The sequence below is a fragment of the Hypanus sabinus genome, chromosome 24 (assembly GCF_030144855.1).
Source record: "Hypanus sabinus isolate sHypSab1 chromosome 24, sHypSab1.hap1, whole genome shotgun sequence".
Lineage (NCBI taxonomy): Eukaryota > Metazoa > Chordata > Chondrichthyes > Myliobatiformes > Dasyatidae > Hypanus > Hypanus sabinus.
The window spans coordinates 37,172,404-37,190,554 of record NC_082729.1 but is presented as its reverse complement, the minus strand read 5'-3'; the positions used below and the strand labels follow the sequence as shown (position 1 = coordinate 37,190,554).

Below are 18,151 nucleotides of genomic sequence, written 5' to 3'. Positions count from 1 at the left end.
AGAGAGAGAGACAGAGTGCGAGAGCGCATGACAACCAGAGAAAGAGAGAGAGAGAGTGCGAGAGCGCATGACAAGCAGAGAGAGAGTGCCCGAGCGCATGACAATCAGAGACAGACTGCGAGAGAGCATGCCAACCAGAGAGAGAGAGACAGTGCGAAAGTGCATGACAACCAGAGAGAGAGACAGACAGAGTGCGAGAGAGAATCACAACCAGAGAAAGAGAGAGACAAAGTGAGAGAGCGAATGAAAACTGGATAGAGAGAGTGCGAGAGCGCATGACAACCAGAGAAAGAGAGAGACAGACGGCGAGAGCGCATGACAACCAGAGAAAGAGGGAGACAAAGTGCGAGAGCACATCACAACCAGAGAAAGAGAGAGACAGAGTGCGAGAGCGCATGACAACCAGAGAGAGAGACAGATTCAGAGTGCGAAAGCACATCACAACCAGAGGGAGAGAGACTGACTGCGAGAGCGCATGACAACCAGAGAAACAGAGAGACAGAGTGCGAGAGCGCATGACAACCAGAGAAAGAGAGAGACAGAGTGCGACAGCGCATGACAACCAGAGAGAGAGAGACTGACTGCGAGAGCGAATGACAACCAGAGAGAGAAACAGAGGGCGAGAGCGAATGACAACCAGAGAGAGAGAGAGTGCGAGAGCGCATGACAACTAGAAAGAGACAGAGGGACAGAGTGCGAGAGAGCATCACAACCAGAGAAACAGACACTGCGAGAGCACATGACAACCAGAGAGAGAGAGAGTGAGTGCGAGAGCGCATGACAACGAGAGAAAGAGAGAGACAGAGTGCGAGAGCGCATGACAACCAGAGAGAGAGAGAGACAGAGTGCGAGAACGCATGACAACCAGAGAAGGAGAGAGAGAGAGTGCGAGAGCACATGACAAACAGAGAAAGAGAGAGACAGAGTGCCAGAGCGAATGACAACCAGAGAGGAACAGAGTGCGAGAGCGAATGACAACCAGAGAGAGAGTGGGACAGTGCGAGACCACATGACAACCAGAGAAGGAGAGAGACAGAGGTCGAGAGCGCATGACAACCAGAGAGAGAGAGAGAGACAGAGTGCTAGCGTGCATGACAACCAGAGAGAGAGAGAGAGAGAGTGAGAGAGCGAATGACAACCGGATAGAGAGAGTGCGAGAGCGCATGACAACCAGAGAAAGAGAGAGACAAGAGAGCGAAAGCGCATCACAACCAGAGAAAGAGAGAGACAGAGTGTGAGAGCGCAAGACAACCAGAGAAAGAGAGAGACAGAGTGCGAGAGCGCATGACAACCAGAGAAAGAGAGAGACAGTGCGAGAGCGCATGACAACCAGAGAGAGAGAGACAGAATGCGAGAGCGCTTGACAACCAGAGAGAGAGAGAGACAGAGTGCGAGAGCGCATGACAACCAGAGAAAGAGGGAGACAAAGTGCGAGAGCACATCACAACCAGAGAAAGAGAGAGACAGAGTGCGAGAGCGCATGACAACCAGAGAGAGAGACAGATTCAGAGTGCGAAAGCACATCACAACCAGAGGGAGAGAGACTGACTGCGAGAGCGCATGACAACCAGAGAAACAGAGAGACAGAGTGCGAGAGCGCATGACAACCAGAGAAAGAGAGAGACAGTGCGACAGCGCATGACAACCAGAGAGAGAGAGACTGACTGCGAGAGCGAATGACAACCAGAGAGAGAAACAGAGGGCGAGAGCGAATGACAACCAGAGAGAGAGAGAGTGCGAGAGCGCATGACAACTAGAAAGAGACAGAGGGACAGAGTGCGAGAGAGCATCACAACCAGAGAAACAGACACTGCGAGAGCACATGACAACCAGAGAGAGAGAGAGTGAGTGCGAGAGCGCATGACAACGAGAGAAAGAGAGAGACAGAGTGCGAGAGCGCATGACAACCAGAGAGAGAGAGAGACAGAGTGCGAGAACGCATGACAACCAGAGAAGGAGAGAGAGAGAGTGCGAGAGCACATGACAAACAGAGAAAGAGAGAGACAGAGTGCCAGAGCGAATGACAACCAGAGAGGAACAGAGTGCGAGAGCGAATGACAACCAGAGAGAGAGTCGGACAGAGTGCGAGACCACATGACAACCAGAGAAGGAGAGAGACAGAGGTCGAGAGCGCATGACAACCAGAGGGAGAGAGACAGAGTGCGAGAACGCATGACGACCAGAGAGAGAGAGAGAGACAGAGTGCTAGCGTGCATGACAACCAGAGAGAGAGAGAGAGAGAGAGTGAGAGAGCGAATGACAACCGGATAGAGAGAGTGCGAGAGTGCATGACAACCAGAGAAAGAGAGAGACAAGAGAGCGAAAGCGCATCACAACCAGAGAAAGAGAGAGACAGAGTGTGAGAGCGCAAGACAACCAGAGAAAGAGAGAGACAGAGTGCGAGAGCGCATGACAAGCAGAGAGAGAGAGAGAGAGTGCGAGAGCGCATGACAACCAGAGAAAGAGAGAGACAGTGCGAGAGCAAATGACAACCAGAGAGAGAGAGTGCGAGAGCGCATGACAACTGGAGAAAGAGAGAGACAGAGTGCGAGAGCGCATGACAACCAGAGAGAGAGAGAAACAGAGTGCGAGAGCGCATGACAACCAGAGAAAGAGAGACAGACTGCGAGAGCGCATGACAACCAGAGAGAGAGACAGACGGCGAGAGCGCATGACAACCAGAGAAAGAGAGAGAGAGAGTGCGAGAGCGCATGACAAGCAGAGAGAGTGCGCGAGCGCATGACAACCAGAGAGAGAGACAGAGTGCGAGAGCGCATGACAATCAGAGAAAGAGAGAGACAGAGTGCGAGAGCGCATGACAACCAGAGACAGACTGCGAGAGAGCATGCCAACCAGAGAGAGACAGTGCGAAAGTGCATGACAACCAGAGAGAGAGACAGACAGAGTGCGAGAGAGAATCACAACCAGAGAAAGAGAGAGACAGAGTGAGAGAGCGAATGAAAACTGGATAGAGAGAGTGCGAGAGCGCATGACAACCAGAGAGAGAGAGAGACAGACGGCGAGAGCGCATGACAACCAGAGAAAGAGAGAGACAGAGTGCGACAGCGCATGACAACCAGAGAAAGAGGGAGACAAAGTGCGAGAGCACATCACAACCAGAGAAAGAGAGAGACAGAGTGCGAGAGCGCATGACAACCAGAGAGAGAGACAGATTCAGAGTGCGAAAGCACATCACAACCAGAGGGAGAGAGACTGACTGCGAGAGCGCATGACAACCAGAGAAACAGAGAGACAGAGTGCGAGAGCGCATGACAACCAGAGAAAGAGAGAGACAGAGTGCGACAGCGCATGACAACCAGAGAGAGAGAGACAGAGTGCGAGAGCGCATGACAACCAGAGAGAGAGAGACAGAGTGCGAGAGCGCATGACAACTAGAAAGAGACAGAGGGACAGAGTGCGAGAGAGCATCACAACCAGAGAAACAGACAGTGCGAGAGCACATGACAACCAGAGAGAGAGAGAGTGAGTGCGAGAGCGCATGACAACGAGAGAAAGAGAGAGACAGAGTGCGAGAGCGCATGACAACCAGAGAGAGAGAGAGAGAGAGACTGCGAGAGCGCATGACAACCAGAGAGAGAGAGAGACAGACGGCGAGAGTGCATGACAACCAGAGAGAGAGAGAGACAGAGTGCGAGAACGCATGACAACCAGAGAAGGAGAGAGAGAGAGTGCGAGAGCACATGACAAACAGAGAAAGAGAGAGACAGAGTGCCAGAGCGAATGACAACCAGAGAGGAACAGAGTGCGAGAGCGAATGACAACCAGAGAGAGAGTGGGACAGAGTGCGAGACCACATGACAACCAGAGAAGGAGAGAGACAGAGGTCGAGAGCGCATGACAACCAGAGGGAGAGAGACAGAGTGCGAGAACGCATGACGACCAGAGAGAGAGAGAGACAGAGTGAGAGAGTGAATGACAACCGGATAGAGAGAGTGCGAGAGCGCATGACAACCAGAGAAAGAGAGAGACAGAGTGCGAGAGCGCAAGACAACCAGAGAAAGAGAGAGACAGAGTGCGAGAGCGCATGACAACCAGAGAAAGAGAGAGAGTGCGAGTGCGCATGACAACCAGAGAGAGAGAGACAGAATGCGAGAGCGCTTGACAACCAGAGAGAGAGAGACAGAGTGCGAGAGCGCATGACAACCAGAAAGAGACAGAGGGACAGAGTGCGAGAGAGCATCACAACCAGAGAAAGAGACAGTGCGAGAACACATGACAACCAGAGGGAGAGAGAGAGAGTGCGAGAGCGCATGACAACCAGAGAAAGAGAGAGACAGAGTGCGAGAGCGCATGAGAACCAGAGAAAGAGAGAGACAAAGTGCGAGAGCTCATCACAACCAGAGAAAGAGAGAGACAGAGTGCGACAGCGCATGACAACCAGAGAAATAGAGACTGAGTGCGAGAGCGAATGAAAACCAGAGAGAAAAACAGAGGGCGAGAGCGAATGACAACCAGAGAGAGAGACAGAGTGCGAGAGCGCATGACAACCAGAGAGAGAGACAGAGTCAGAGTGCGAAAGCACATCACAACCAGAGGGAGAGAGACTGACTGCGAGAGCGCATGACAACCAGAGAAACAGAGAGACAGAGTGCGAGAGCGCATGACAACCAGAGAAAGAGAGAGACAGAGTGCGACAGCGCATGACAACCAGAGAAAGAGGGAGACAAAGTGCGAGAGCGCATGACAACCAGAGAGAGAGACAGATTCAGAGTGCGAAAGCACATCACAACCAGAGGGAGAGAGACTGACTGCGAGAGCGCATGACAACCAGAGAAACAGAGAGACAGAGTGCGAGAGCGCATGACAACCAGAGAAAGAGAGAGACAGAGTGCGACAGCGCATGACAACCAGAGAGAGAGAGACTGACTGCGAGAGCGAATGACAACCAGAGAGAGAAACAGAGGGCGAGAGCGAATGATAACCAGAGAGAGAGAGAGACAGAGTGCGAGAGCGCATGACAACTAGAAAGAGACAGAGGGACAGAGTGCGAGAGAGCATCACAACCAGAGAAAGAGACAGTGCGAGAGCACATGACAACGAGAGAAAGACAGAGACAGAGTGCGAGAGCGCATGACAACCAGAGAGAGAGAGAGACTGCGAGAGCGCATGACAACCAGAGAGAGAGAGAGACAGACGGCGAGAGCGCATGACAACCAGAGAGAGAGAGAGACAGAGTGCGAGAACGCATGACAACCAGAGAAGGAGAGAGAGAGAGTGCGAGAGCACATGACAAACAGAGAAAGAGAGAGACAGAGTGCCAGAGCGAATGACAACCAGAGAGGAACAGAGTGCGAGAGCGAATGACAACCAGAGAGAGAGTGGGACAGAGTGCGAGAGAGCATCACAACCAGAGAAACAGACAGTGCGAGAGCACATGACAACCAGAGAGAGAGAGAGTGAGTGCGAGAGCGCATGACAACGAGAGAAAGAGAGAGACAGAGTGCGAGAGCGCATGACAACCAGAGAAGGAGAGAGACAGAGGTCGAGAGCGCATGACAACCAGAGGGAGAGAGACAGAGTGCGAGAACGCATGACGACCAGAGAGAGAGAGAGACAGAGTGCTAGCGTGCATGACAACCAGAGAGAGAGAGAGACAGAGTGAGAGAGCGAATGACAACCGGATAGAGAGAGTGCGAGAGCGCATGACAACCAGAGAAAGAGAGAGACAAGAGAGCGAAAGCGCATCACAACCAGAGAAAGAGAGAGACAGAGTGCGAGAGCGCAAGACAACCAGAGAAAGAGAGAGACAGAGTGCGAGAGCGCATGACAACCAGAGAAAGAGAGAGACAGTGCGAGAGCGCATGACAACCAGAGAGAGAGAGACAGAATGCGAGAGCGCTTGACAACCAGAGAGAGAGAGACAGAGTGCGAGAGCGCATGACAACGAAAGAGACAGAGGGACAGAGGGCGAGAGAGCATCACATCCAGAGAAAGAGACAGTGCGAGAGCACATGACAACCAGAGAGAGAGAGAGAGAGAGAGAGTGCGAGAGCGCATGACAACCAGAGAAAGAGAGAGACAGAGTGCGAGAGCGCATAAGAACCAGAGAAAGAGAGAGACAGTGCGAGAGCAAATGACAACCAGAGAGAGAGAGTGCGAGAGCGCATGACAACCGGAGAAAGAGAGAGACAGAGTGCGAGAGCGCATGACAACCAGAGAGAGAGAGAAACAGAGTGCGAGAGCGCATGACAACCAGAGAAAGAGAGACAGACTGCGAGAGCGCATGACAACCAGAGAGAGAGACAGACGGCGAGAGCGCATGACAACCAGAGAAAGAGAGAGAGAGAGTGCGAGAGCGCATGACAAGCAGAGAGAGAGTGCGCGAGCGCATGTCAACCAGAGAAAGAGAGAGAGAGAGTGCGAGAGCGCATGACAAGCAGAGAGAGAGTGCGCGAGCGCATGACAATCAGAGACAGACTGCGAGAGAGCATGCCAACCAGAGAGAGAGAGACAGTGCGAAAGTGCATGACAACCAGAGAGAGAGACAGATTCAGAGTGCGAAAGCACATCACAACCAGAGAAAGAGAGAGACAGAGTGCGAGAGAGAATCACAACCAGAGAAAGAGAGAGACAGAGTGAGAGAGCGAATGAAAACTGGATAGAGAGAGTGCGAGAGCGCATGACAACCAGAGAGAGAGAGAGACAAAGTGCGAGAGCACATCACAACCAGAGAAAGAGAGAGACAGAGTGCGAGAGCGCATGACAACCAGAGAGAGAGACAGATTCAGAGTGCGAAAGCACATCACAACCAGAGAAAGAGAGAGACAGAGTGCGAGAGCGCATGACAACCAGAGAGAGAGACAGATTCAGAGTGCGAAAGCACATCACAACCAGAGGGAGAGAGACTGACTGCGAGAGCGCATGACAACCAGAGAAACAGAGAGACAGAGTGCGAGAGCGCATGACAACCAGAGAAAGAGAGAGACAGAGTGCGACAGCGCATGACAACCAGAGAGAGAGAGACTGACTGCGAGAGCGAATGACAACCAGAGAGAGAAACAGACGGCGAGAGCGAATGACAACCAGAGAGAGAGAGACAGAGTGCGAGAGCGCATGACAACTAGAAAGAGACAGAGGGACAGAGTGCGAGAGAGCATCACAACCAGAGAAACAGACAGTGCGAGAGCACATGACAACCAGAGAGAGAGAGAGTGAGTGCGAGAGCGCATGACAACGAGAGAAAGAGAGAGACAGAGTGCGAGAGCGCATGACAACCAGAGAGAGAGAGAGACAGAGTGCGAGAACGCATGACAACCAGAGAAGGAGAGAGAGAGAGTGCGAGAGCACATGACAAACAGAGAAAGAGAGAGACAGAGTGCCAGAGCGAATGACAACCAGAGAGGAACAGAGTGCGAGAGCGAATGACAACCAGAGAGAGAGTGGGACAGAGTGCGAGACCACATGACAACCAGAGCAGGAGAGAGACAGAGGTCGAGAGCGCATGACAACCAGAGGGAGAGAGACAGAGTGCGAGAACGCATGACGACCAGAGAGAGAGAGAGAGACAGAGTGCTAGCGTGCATGACAACCAGAGAGAGAGAGAGACAGAGTGCGAGAACGCATGACGACCAGAGAGAGAGAGAGACAGAGTGAGAGAGCGAATGACAACCGGATAGAGAGAGTGCGAGAGCGCATGACAACCAGAGAAAGAGAGAGACAAGAGAGCGAAAGCGCATCACAACCAGAGAAAGAGAGAGACAGAGTGCGAGAGCGCAAGACAACCAGAGAAAGAGAGAGACAGAGTGCGAGAGCGCATGACAACCAGAGAAGGAGAGAGACAGAGGTCGAGAGCGCATGACAACCAGAGGGAGAGAGACAGAGTGCGAGAACGCATGACGACCAGAGAGAGAGAGAGACAGAGTGAGAGAGTGAATGACAACCGGATAGAGAGAGTGCGAGAGCGCATGACAACCAGAGAAAGAGAGAGACAGAGTGCGAGAGCGCAAGACAACCAGAGAAAGAGAGAGACAGAGTGCGAGAGCGCATGACAACCAGAGAAAGAGAGAGAGTGCGAGTGCGCATGACAACCAGAGAGAGAGAGACAGAATGCGAGAGCGCTTGACAACCAGAGAGAGAGAGACAGAGTGCGAGAGCGCATGACAACCAGAAAGAGACAGAGGGACAGAGTGCGAGAGAGCATCACAACCAGAGAAAGAGACAGTGCGAGAGCACATGACAACCAGAGAGAGAGAGAGAGAGTGCGAGAGCGCATGACAACCAGAGAGAGACAAACTGCGAGAGCGCATGACAACCAGAGAAAGAGAGAGACAGAGTGCGAGAGTGCATAACAACCAGAGAGAGAGAGAGAGTGCGAGAGCGCATGACAACCAGAGAGAGGGACAGAGTGCGAGAGCGTATGACAATCAGAGAAAGAGAGAGACAGAGTGAGAGAGCGCATGACAACGAGAGAGAGAGAGACAGAGTGCGAGAGCGCATAACAACCAGAGAGAGAGAGAGACAGAGTGAGAGAGCGCATGACAACCAGAGAGAGAGAGAGGGACAGAGTGCGAGAGCGCATAACAACCAGAGAGAGAGAGTGCGAGAGCGCATGACAACCAGAGAGAGAGACAGAGTGCGAGTGCGCATGACAATCAGGGAAAGAGAGAGACAGAATGCGAGAGCGCTTGACAACCAAGAGAGAGAGACAGAGTGCGAGAGCGCATGACAACCAGAGAAAGAGAGACAGACTGCGAGAGCGCATCACAACCAGAGAAAGAGAGAGACAGAGTGTGAGAGCGAATGACAACCAGAAAGAGAGAGAGACAGAGTGCGAGAGCACATGACAACCAGAGAAACAGAGAGACAGAGTGCGAGAGCGAATGACAACCAGAGAGAGAGAGACAGAGTGCGAGAGCGCATGAGAACTAGAGAAAGAGAGAGACAGAGGTCGAGAGCGCATGACAACCAGAGGGAGAGAGACAGAGTGCGAGAATGCATGACAACCAGACAGAGAGACAGATTCTGAGAGCGCATGACAACCAGAGAAAGAGACAGTGCAAGAGCACATGACAACCAGAGGGAGAAAGACAGTATGCGAGAGCACATGACAACCAGAGAGAGAGACAGAGTGTGAGAGCGCATGACGACCAGAGAAAGAGAGACAGTATGCGAGAGCACATGACAACCAGAGAGAGAGACAGAGTCAGAGTGCGAAAGAGCATCACAACCAGAGAAAGAGAGACAGAGTGTGAGAGCGAATGACAACCACAGAGAGAGACAGAGTGCGAGAGCGCATCACAACCAGAGTGAGAGAGAGTGCGAGAGCGCATGACAACCAGAGAGAGAGACAGTGCGAGAGCGCATGACAATCAGAGAAAGAGAGAGACAGAGTGCAAGAGCGCATGACAACCAGAGAAAGAGAGAGACAGAGTGCGAGAGCACATGACAACCAGAGAAAGAGAGAGACAGAGTGAGAGAGCGCATGACAACCAGAGAGAGAGAGAGACAGAGTGCGAGAGCGCATAACAACCAGAGAGAGAGTGCGAGAGCACATGACAACCAGAGAGAGAGACAGAGTGCGAGAACGCATGACAATCAGGGAAAGAGAGAGACAGAGTGCGAGAGCGCATGACAACCAGAGAAAGAGAGAGAGAGAGACAGAGTGGGAGAGCGCATGACAACCAGAGACAGACTGCGAGAGAGCATGCCAACCAGAGAGAGAGAGAGACAGAGTGCGAGAGAGAATCACAACCAGAGAAAGAGAGAGACAGAGTGAGAGAGCGAATGACAACCGGATAGAGAGAGTGCGAGAGTGCATGACAACCGGAGAAAGAGAGAGACAGAGTGCGAGAGCGCATGACAACCAGAGAAAGAGAGACAGACTGCGAGAGCGCATGACAACCAGAGAGAGAGAGAGAGACAGACGGCGAGAGCGCATGACAACCGGAGGGAGAGAGACAGAGTGCGAGAACGCATGACAACCAGAGGAGAGAGAGAGAGTGCGAGAGCGCATGACAAACAGAGAAAGAGAGAGACAGAGTGCCAGAGCGAATGACAACCAGAGAGGAACAGAGTGCGAGAGCGAATGACAACCAGAGAGAGAGTGGGACAGAGTGCGAGAGCACATGACAACCAGAGAGAGAGAGAGAGAGAGTGCGAGAGCGCATGACAACCAGAGAGAGACAGACTGCGAGAGCGCATGACAACCAGAGAAAGAGAGAGACAGAGTGCAAGAGCGCATGACAACCAGAGAGAGAGAGAGACAGAGTGCGAGAGTGCATAACAACCAGAGAGAGAGAGAGAGTGCGAGAGCGCATGACAACCAGAGAGAGGGACAGAGTGCGAGAGCGTATGACAATCAGAGAAAGAGAGAGACAGAGTGCAAGAGCGCATGACAACCAGAGAAAGAGAGAGACAGAGTGCGAGAGCACATGACAACCAGAGAAAGAGAGAGACAGAGTGAGAGAGCGCATGACAACGAGAGAGAGAGAGAGACAGAGTGCGAGAGCGCATAACAACCAGAGAGAGAGAGAGACAGAGTGAGAGAGCGCATGACAACCAGAGAGAGAGAGAGGGACAGATTGCGAGAGCGCATGACAATCAGGGAAAGAGAGAGACAGAATGCGAGAGCGCTTGACAACCAAGAGAGAGAGACAGAGTGCGAGAGTGCATGACAACCAGAGAAAGAGAGACAGACTGCGAGAGCGCATCACAACCAGAGAAAGAGAGAGACAGAGTGTGAGAGCGAATGACAACCAGAAAGAGAGAGAGACAGAGTGCGAGAGCACATGACAACCAGAGAAACAGAGAGACAGAGTGCGAGAGCGAATGACAACCAGAGAGAGAGAGACAGAGTGCGAGAGCGCATGACAACTAGAAAGAGACAGAGGGACAGAGTGCGAGAGAGCATCACAACCAGAGAAAGAGACAGTGCGAGAGCACATGACAACGAGAGAAAGACAGAGACAGAGTGCGAGAGCGCATGACAACCAGAGAGAGAGAGAGACTGCGAGAGCGCATGACAACCAGAGAGAGAGAGAGACAGACGGCGAGAGCGCATGACAACCAGAGAGAGAGAGAGACAGAGTGCGAGAACGCATGACAACCAGAGAAGGAGAGAGAGAGAGTGCGAGAGCACATGACAAACAGAGAAAGAGAGAGACAGAGTGCCAGAGCGAATGACAACCAGAGAGGAACAGAGTGCGAGAGCGAATGACAACCAGAGAGAGAGTGGGACAGAGTGCGAGAGCACATGACAACCAGAGAGAGAGAGAGAGAGAGTGCGAGAGCGCATGACAACCAGAGAGAGACAGACTGCGAGAGCGCATGACAACCAGAGAAAGAGAGAGACAGAGTGCAAGAGCGCATGACAACCAGAGAGAGAGAGAGACAGAGTGCGAGAGTGCATAACAACCAGAGAGAGAGAGAGAGTGCGAGAGCGCATGACAACCAGAGAGAGGGACAGAGTGCGAGAGCGTATGACAATCAGAGAAAGAGAGAGACAGAGTGCAAGAGCGCATGACAACCAGAGAAAGAGAGAGACAGAGTGCGAGAGCACATGACAACCAGAGAAAGAGAGAGACAGAGTGAGAGAGCGCATGACAACGAGAGAGAGAGAGAGACAGAGTGCGAGAGCGCATAACAACCAGAGAGAGAGAGAGACAGAGTGAGAGAGCGCATGACAACCAGAGAGAGAGAGAGGGACAGATTGCGAGAGCGCATGACAATCAGGGAAAGAGAGAGACAGAATGCGAGAGCGCTTGACAACCAAGAGAGAGAGACAGAGTGCGAGAGTGCATGACAACCAGAGAAAGAGAGACAGACTGCGAGAGCGCATCACAACCAGAGAAAGAGAGAGACAGAGTGTGAGAGCGAATGACAACCAGAAAGAGAGAGAGACAGAGTGCGAGAGCACATGACAACCAGAGAAACAGAGAGACAGAGTGCGAGAGCGAATGACAACCAGAGAGAGAGAGACAGAGTGCGAGAGTGCATGAGAACTAGAGAAAGAGAGAGACAGAGGTCGAGAGCGCATGACAACCAGAGGGAGAGAGACAGAGTGCGAGAATGCATGACAACCAGACAGAGAGACAGATTCTGAGAGCGCATGACAACCAGAGAAAGAGACAGAGTGCAAGAGCACATGACAACCAGAGGGAGAAAGACAGTATGCGAGAGCACATGACAACCAGAGAGAGAGACAGAGTGTGAGAGCGCATGACGACCAGAGAAAGAGAGACAGTATGCGAGAGCACATGACAACCAGAGAGAGAGACAGAGTCAGAGTGCGAAAGAGCATCACAACCAGAGAAAGAGAGACAGAGTGTGAGAGCGAATGACAACCACAGAGAGAGACAGAGTGCGAGAGCGCATCACAACCAGAGAGTGAGAGTGCGAGAGCACATGACAACCAGAGAGAAAGTGCGCGAGCGCATCATTACCAGGGAGAGAGAGAGAGCAAGAGCACATGACAACCAGAGGGAGAGAGACTGAGAGCGAGAGCGCATGACAACCAGAGAAAGAGAGAGACAGAGTGCGAGAGCAAATGACAACCAGAGAAAGAGAGAGACAGACTGCAAGAGAGTATCACAACCAGAGAAAGAGAGAGACAGAGAGAGAGCGAATGACAACCAGAGAGAGAGAGAGAGAGACAGAGTGCGAGAGCGCATGACAACCAGAGAGAGAAACAGTGCGAGATCGCATGTCAATCAGAGAAAGAGAGAGACAGAGTGCGAGAGCGCATGCCAACCAGAGAGAGACAGTCCTAGAGCGCATGACAATCAGAGAAAGAGGGAGACAGAGTGCGATAGCGCATGACAACCAGAGAGTGAGAGAGAGACAGAGTGCGAGAGCGCATGACAACCAGAGAGAGAGAGAGAGAGAGTGCGAGAGCGCATGCCAAGCAGAGAGAGAGAGACAGTGCGATAGCGCATGACAATCAGAGAAAGAGGGAGACAGAGTGCGAGAGCGCATGACAACCAGAGAGTGAGACAGAGAGAGAGAGAGAGAGAGAGAGAGCGAGAGCGCATGACAACCATAGAGAGATAGAGACAGACGGAGTGCGAGAGCTGATGACAACGAGAGAGCGAGAGCGCATGACAATCAGAGCGAGAGAGAGAGAGAGAGAGAGCACGAGACAGCCGGAGCGAGAGAGAGGGCACGTGTGGACGACAACCAGAGCGAAAGAGCACGCACACGACAGCCAGAGAGAGAGTGTTTGTGACAGCCGGAGCAAGCAAGAGAGAAAGAGCACACGCGCAACAGCCATGAAGAGAGAGAGAGAGTGCGCTTGATAGCGAGAGAGAGAGAGAGAGGAGCGCGTCCAACAGCCGGAGAGCGAGAGAGTGTGAGTAAATGCGTGACAGCTCGCTACAGAGGGGGACAGAACAAGAGAGCATGTGCTGGAGCAAAAGAGCATGATAGAGAGAGAGAAAGCGCAGGAGAGCTCGGCAGAGAGAGCGAAAGCGCAGGAGAGCTCGGCAGAGCCAGACAGAGTGCATGTGCTACAGAGAGAGAGCAAGTGAGAGTTCAACAGAGAGAGCAGGAGAGAGAATTCAACAGAGAGAGCGAGAGAGAAAGTGCGACAACAATGGAGAGCGGGCACACTCGAGAGTGAGGGAGAGCGGTGGCGCAAGAGAGAGAGAGAAAGCTCGATAGAGAGTGCGCGTGCGCAATGGAGAGTTCGACAACGAGCAAGAGAGAATTCGACTGAGAGTGCGTGCGGGACAGGGAGAGTGCGCAAAGGGGCGAGGGATCAGGATAGGAGATGGGGTGATGGAGACGGAGCGGGCGTGGGGCCGAGGGAGAGGAAGAGGGAGCAGGCATGAGAGCAAGGGAGAAGGAGTACGCACAACAGTGGGAGAATGAAGGAGAGAGCGCAAGCTCGTGACAGAGAGAAAAAGCACAACAGTGGGAGAGTGAGCACAAGCATGACACCAAGAGCGAGGACGCGACAGAGACAGAGCGCGCAACAGCTACAGTAATCACGAGAGAGAGCGAGAGCGAGAGAGAGTGCACGCGCGACAGCCAGAGCGAGCGAGAGCACACACACACACACACACACACACACACACACACACTAGAGAGAGGGACAGAGAGCGGGCGAGCGTTACAGATAGAGAGAGTGGCAGAGCTGGTGAGCGCGACAGCAAGACGCAAGCGGGGGAAAGCACGACAGGGAGAGCAGGAGTGTGCAATGGCGAGGGGGAGAGAGAGGGGCAGAGAGAGATCGAGAGAGAGTTACCAGGGCACTGCTACCGGTCATGGAGATGGGGCTCTTCACCAGCGTGATGGTTTTGGTGACCCCTGCCACCACCGTTGTCACCACTTGGGCCTGCTGTGCCACCGTTACCGTGCCCGACTTGTGGACCGTGATTATCGGCCTCATGGGGGAAGCGGTGGTGCCCGAGGTTCCCACCTGCGCTGCTGCCGACTTCAGCATCCGCGTGGCTGGGTTGCTCACCTGCGGGGAGGAAGGAAGCAGCTTAGTGTGGGCTGAATGATGCACAAGATTAAAGACATGGTACAAATGGGCAATGGCTCACACTGATACTACACACCCATACTCACACGCAGACCCCCACTCGAAACGCACACACCTCCATACACCCACACTGAGGAACAATGTGTGCTTCTCTCTCTTTCTCACACACACAGGACGGAAGGAGGGACGGACTGGGACAGAGACACCACCAACACAAGTCTACCTACCATAATGGGAGAGGAAGACATCTTGACGGTAGTGGGCAGAGTGGATGCGGGGGCCACGGCCACAGTTTTGATTGTGGTGGAACCAGGGACCCCCAGCACGGTGGAGATGGTGGTGGGTGAGATCTTCTGCGTGGCCGCAGCTGCAGCAGCCAAAGCCGCCATCCCACTCATCTGTGTACTGCCGCCTATCGTCTGCTGTGGGAGGAGGGAGGGAGGGGAGCAGTGGGGGGAGGGGGGAGGGGAGGGGAAAGGAACGGTGGGGGGAGGGGAGGGGTGGGGGCAGAATGGGGAGCGGTGGGGGGTAGGACGGGGTGTGGTGGAGGCGTGGGAGGAAAAAGAAACCATTTGTCGTTCAGTGGAGAATGGGGAGACATATCCCTTGAAACAGTACGGGAAGTGAGGTATGGGATCCAGGTATCAGAGGTATGCGCACACACTCAAGACACACAAGCTCACACATACACACACAGACTCACACATACACAAACACGCAGAGACGGACTGGGGGTTGGGAAAAGACTGAGCGCAGGTAGATGGGGGTGTGAGGTGGGGGTTGTTGTGGGTGTGAACTGGGTCTCCCTCGGGCAGCACTGTGACGTCCCACGGCGGTGAGGACAGCGAACACACAGACAGCAGGACTTACCACGCTTTGGGTGCCCTGCGCAGACACAACCATCCGGACCCCCGTCGATAAGGTGGTGGCGGGGGCGGGCAGCCTGACCTGCGGCCCCGCCTGACGCACCGTGATCAGGGACGTACCACTCGTCAGCACGGCTGCGGACTGTGGGGAGGCCACCCGGAGCACAGCCGGCGTACCTGTTAGGAAGGGAGGAAGGGCAGAGGGAAGGGAAGGAGAGAGAGTTTAAGAGAGGGAGGGATGTGGTGACCACCTAACCCATCCATCCTCCGTAGCCCAAGCTACACCCTTCACCCTGGTGTTTCTGTCACATGCTCCTCATCGGTCTACCACTAAGTACCCATGTATTCTGGTCCTCTCACCAGGCGACCCAGGACGGACCACCTAACACTCCACATCTATGTTGCTACCCTGACTACCGATCATAAGTTTGATTGCCTCCCACTGCCCTACCACCCAGCCCATCATCCCACTGCAAAGCCAACTTCCTAGATTACGGCACCAACACTATCCCTGCATTACTCGCCTATTACACCCCCTGGAAAACAGGCCGAATGCACACCCCACAGCAAGGTCCCAGTGAAATCCCTTCTTTACATACCCAGAATACAAAAGCATTACAAACCTCACTTCCCAAGTAACGGGCCCAGTGCAATCCCTGGATTACAGGCCCTTTAAAGACCCTCAAGTACAAGACCAATACAGATCTCGACCACAGACAGATCACATTCCCTTTAGTACAGACCCATTACAACTCCCACCACCCAGACCAGGAGCCCGTTACAAGCCACCCCACGGTGGACTCACCTGGTGCCCGGACAGCAGTGGCGCTCCCCAGCAGAGTCTGGGGTGGAGCCAGGGTGGCAGCGGCTGAAGACGAGCTGGGTGCTGGCACCCCGGGTTGCTGGGCAGGTGGAGCAGGGGCTGCTGAGGCCGGGGCCGGACTCTTCGGCTGCCCGGCGGGGACGGAGGGGAGGGGTTGTGGGGCAGGTGAGGCAGCAGCAGCCGCCGGGAGGTCATATTTCTGCAGCTGCAGGAGGTAGGAGTCGGCCGTTGGCACCGAACCCCAGCTCACCTCCAGTGAGTTGGTGTTGGCCCGGACCAGCTGTACGCGAGAAGGGGCTGGCGGTCGCTCTGCAGAGAGAGAAGAACAGAGAGAGAGTCAGGGGGGTGGGGTCTATCTGGGATTAGGGTCACCACTTGATAGAGGTAACCCAAAGCCAATCCCCCTTGTCGGGTTCAAGTGCAGGAACAGGTCTCCTGTGTGCTGCCTACCTAACACCACTAACTACCAACCCAACAGCATAGATTCATACTACGCTAACACACATCACTCGCCTCCCCCAACACCGTTGGATTAGTCAGGGCAAAGGTTACAGGGAGAAGGCACAAAAATGGGGTTGAGAAGGATAATAAATCAGCCACAATGGAATGGCAGAGCAGATGGACCCAATTCTGGTTTTACATCATGGTCTTTCTCCTCCTCCTTCCTTATATACCTCACAACCTCCCCCACCCGGCTCACTTGGTCCCAACGCCGCAAGAGTCATACAACACTGAATTAGGTCCTTTGGTCGAATTCGTCAAGGGCGACCAAGACATCCTCCCAGTCACAACGAAAATTTCCATCCCACTCACGCTGACTTTTTTTGTTTGCAAGAATCTTCAGAGTTACATTAGGTCGTATATTGGGGAAAGGAGGGCTTTGAAATTCCAAAAGAGGTAGCATTGAGTGGGGAGGGGGAATTATGGTCACATTTGCAATTCAATAGCTTTCAATAGGTACATTTATTGTCAGGGAAATGTATACAATATACATCCTGCGATTCTTTTTCTTCACCAACATCTACAACAACAGAGGAGCGCTCCAAATAATGAATGAGTTAAATGTTAGAACCCCAAATCCCCTCCCCAGCTCCCCCCTCCCACACATAGCAGCAAAGCAACGATAAAAGCATCTGCACTCTCCACTGAGCACTCAAGCATGCAGCAAAGCATTGATAAAGAAACAGACCTGCAACATCCCAAAGACTAATCATTCACTAAGTAATTCGACATACCACAGGCTCTCTCTCTCTTCCTAATAAGAGAAAAAGGGGCGTCCCCGTTTCACTTGTGGGGAAGAGCAGAACTTGGTGAATAAACTAAGACAGGGAGAGTGCCTGTTCCCCTGGGGAGGAGTCAGAGAGGGCTCAGGACAGTACAGTGGAGCAAGGAGAACGCTGCTGCCTTACGGCTCCAGATACCGGGTTCGATTCTGACCTTCAGTTTGCTCTCAGTGCATAACAACATTGTCATGGTTCATTGGCCATTTGGAAAGTGCCTGCCAAGCCTGTCCTGCTGTTTCCCCACACCCCCACCTGTGTCCACCCCCCCCCCCACTCCACCAGTGTGCCTATCTGTGCTAGAATCTGAATGGGAATGTGGGGTGCATGAAAGGGGAGACCACACCTTTGTCAGTGCTGAGTGAGCCAGATGCCCAACTGAACAGGATTTCCGAATAATCAGATACCGGAAGAGTTGTAAGAATCAAGAGTCGTTCAACACGAAAAAGGGCGCTGCGGCATGCCCACCGAAATGCCATTTTGAATTATCCCCATTCCCCCTGCGGATGGCCCAATTCCCTCTGAACTCTGAACCTGAAATGTCAACAGTTCCCTTCCCTCCACAGACGCCATTCAACTAGCTGAGCTCCTACATCAGATTATTTAGATACTGGTTTCCCCCGCAATCTGAAGGTAGAGCGTTCCTATGAAACCGTCTGTAATCCAAAATGTCATAAAGCAAAGAAGCAATTACCATCAACTTATATGGGAAAAATTTTTGAGCATTCCCAGACCCAAA

At 53.1% G+C, this 18,151-nt stretch overlaps 1 protein-coding gene across 5 annotated transcripts in view; it reads right to left on the bottom strand.

The window, feature by feature from the left end:
- The window catches only part of hcfc1b (host cell factor C1b), a 159,358-nt gene that overhangs the window by 87,794 nt on the left and 53,413 nt on the right, over positions 1-18,151 (bottom strand). For 4 of the 5 annotated variants that reach the window (XM_059949644.1, XM_059949640.1, XM_059949641.1 and 1 more), the window contains 4 exons: positions 16,115-16,441; positions 15,314-15,486; positions 14,671-14,865; positions 14,204-14,422 (listed from right to left, as the gene is read on the bottom strand). In XM_059949644.1, the coding sequence (XP_059805627.1) occupies positions 14,204-14,422; positions 14,671-14,865; positions 15,314-15,486; positions 16,115-16,441 (914 nt within the window). The remainder of the gene's footprint in view (positions 1-14,203; positions 14,423-14,670; positions 14,866-15,313; positions 15,487-16,114; positions 16,442-18,151) is intronic. The other variant, XM_059949643.1, reaches the window with a different exon arrangement.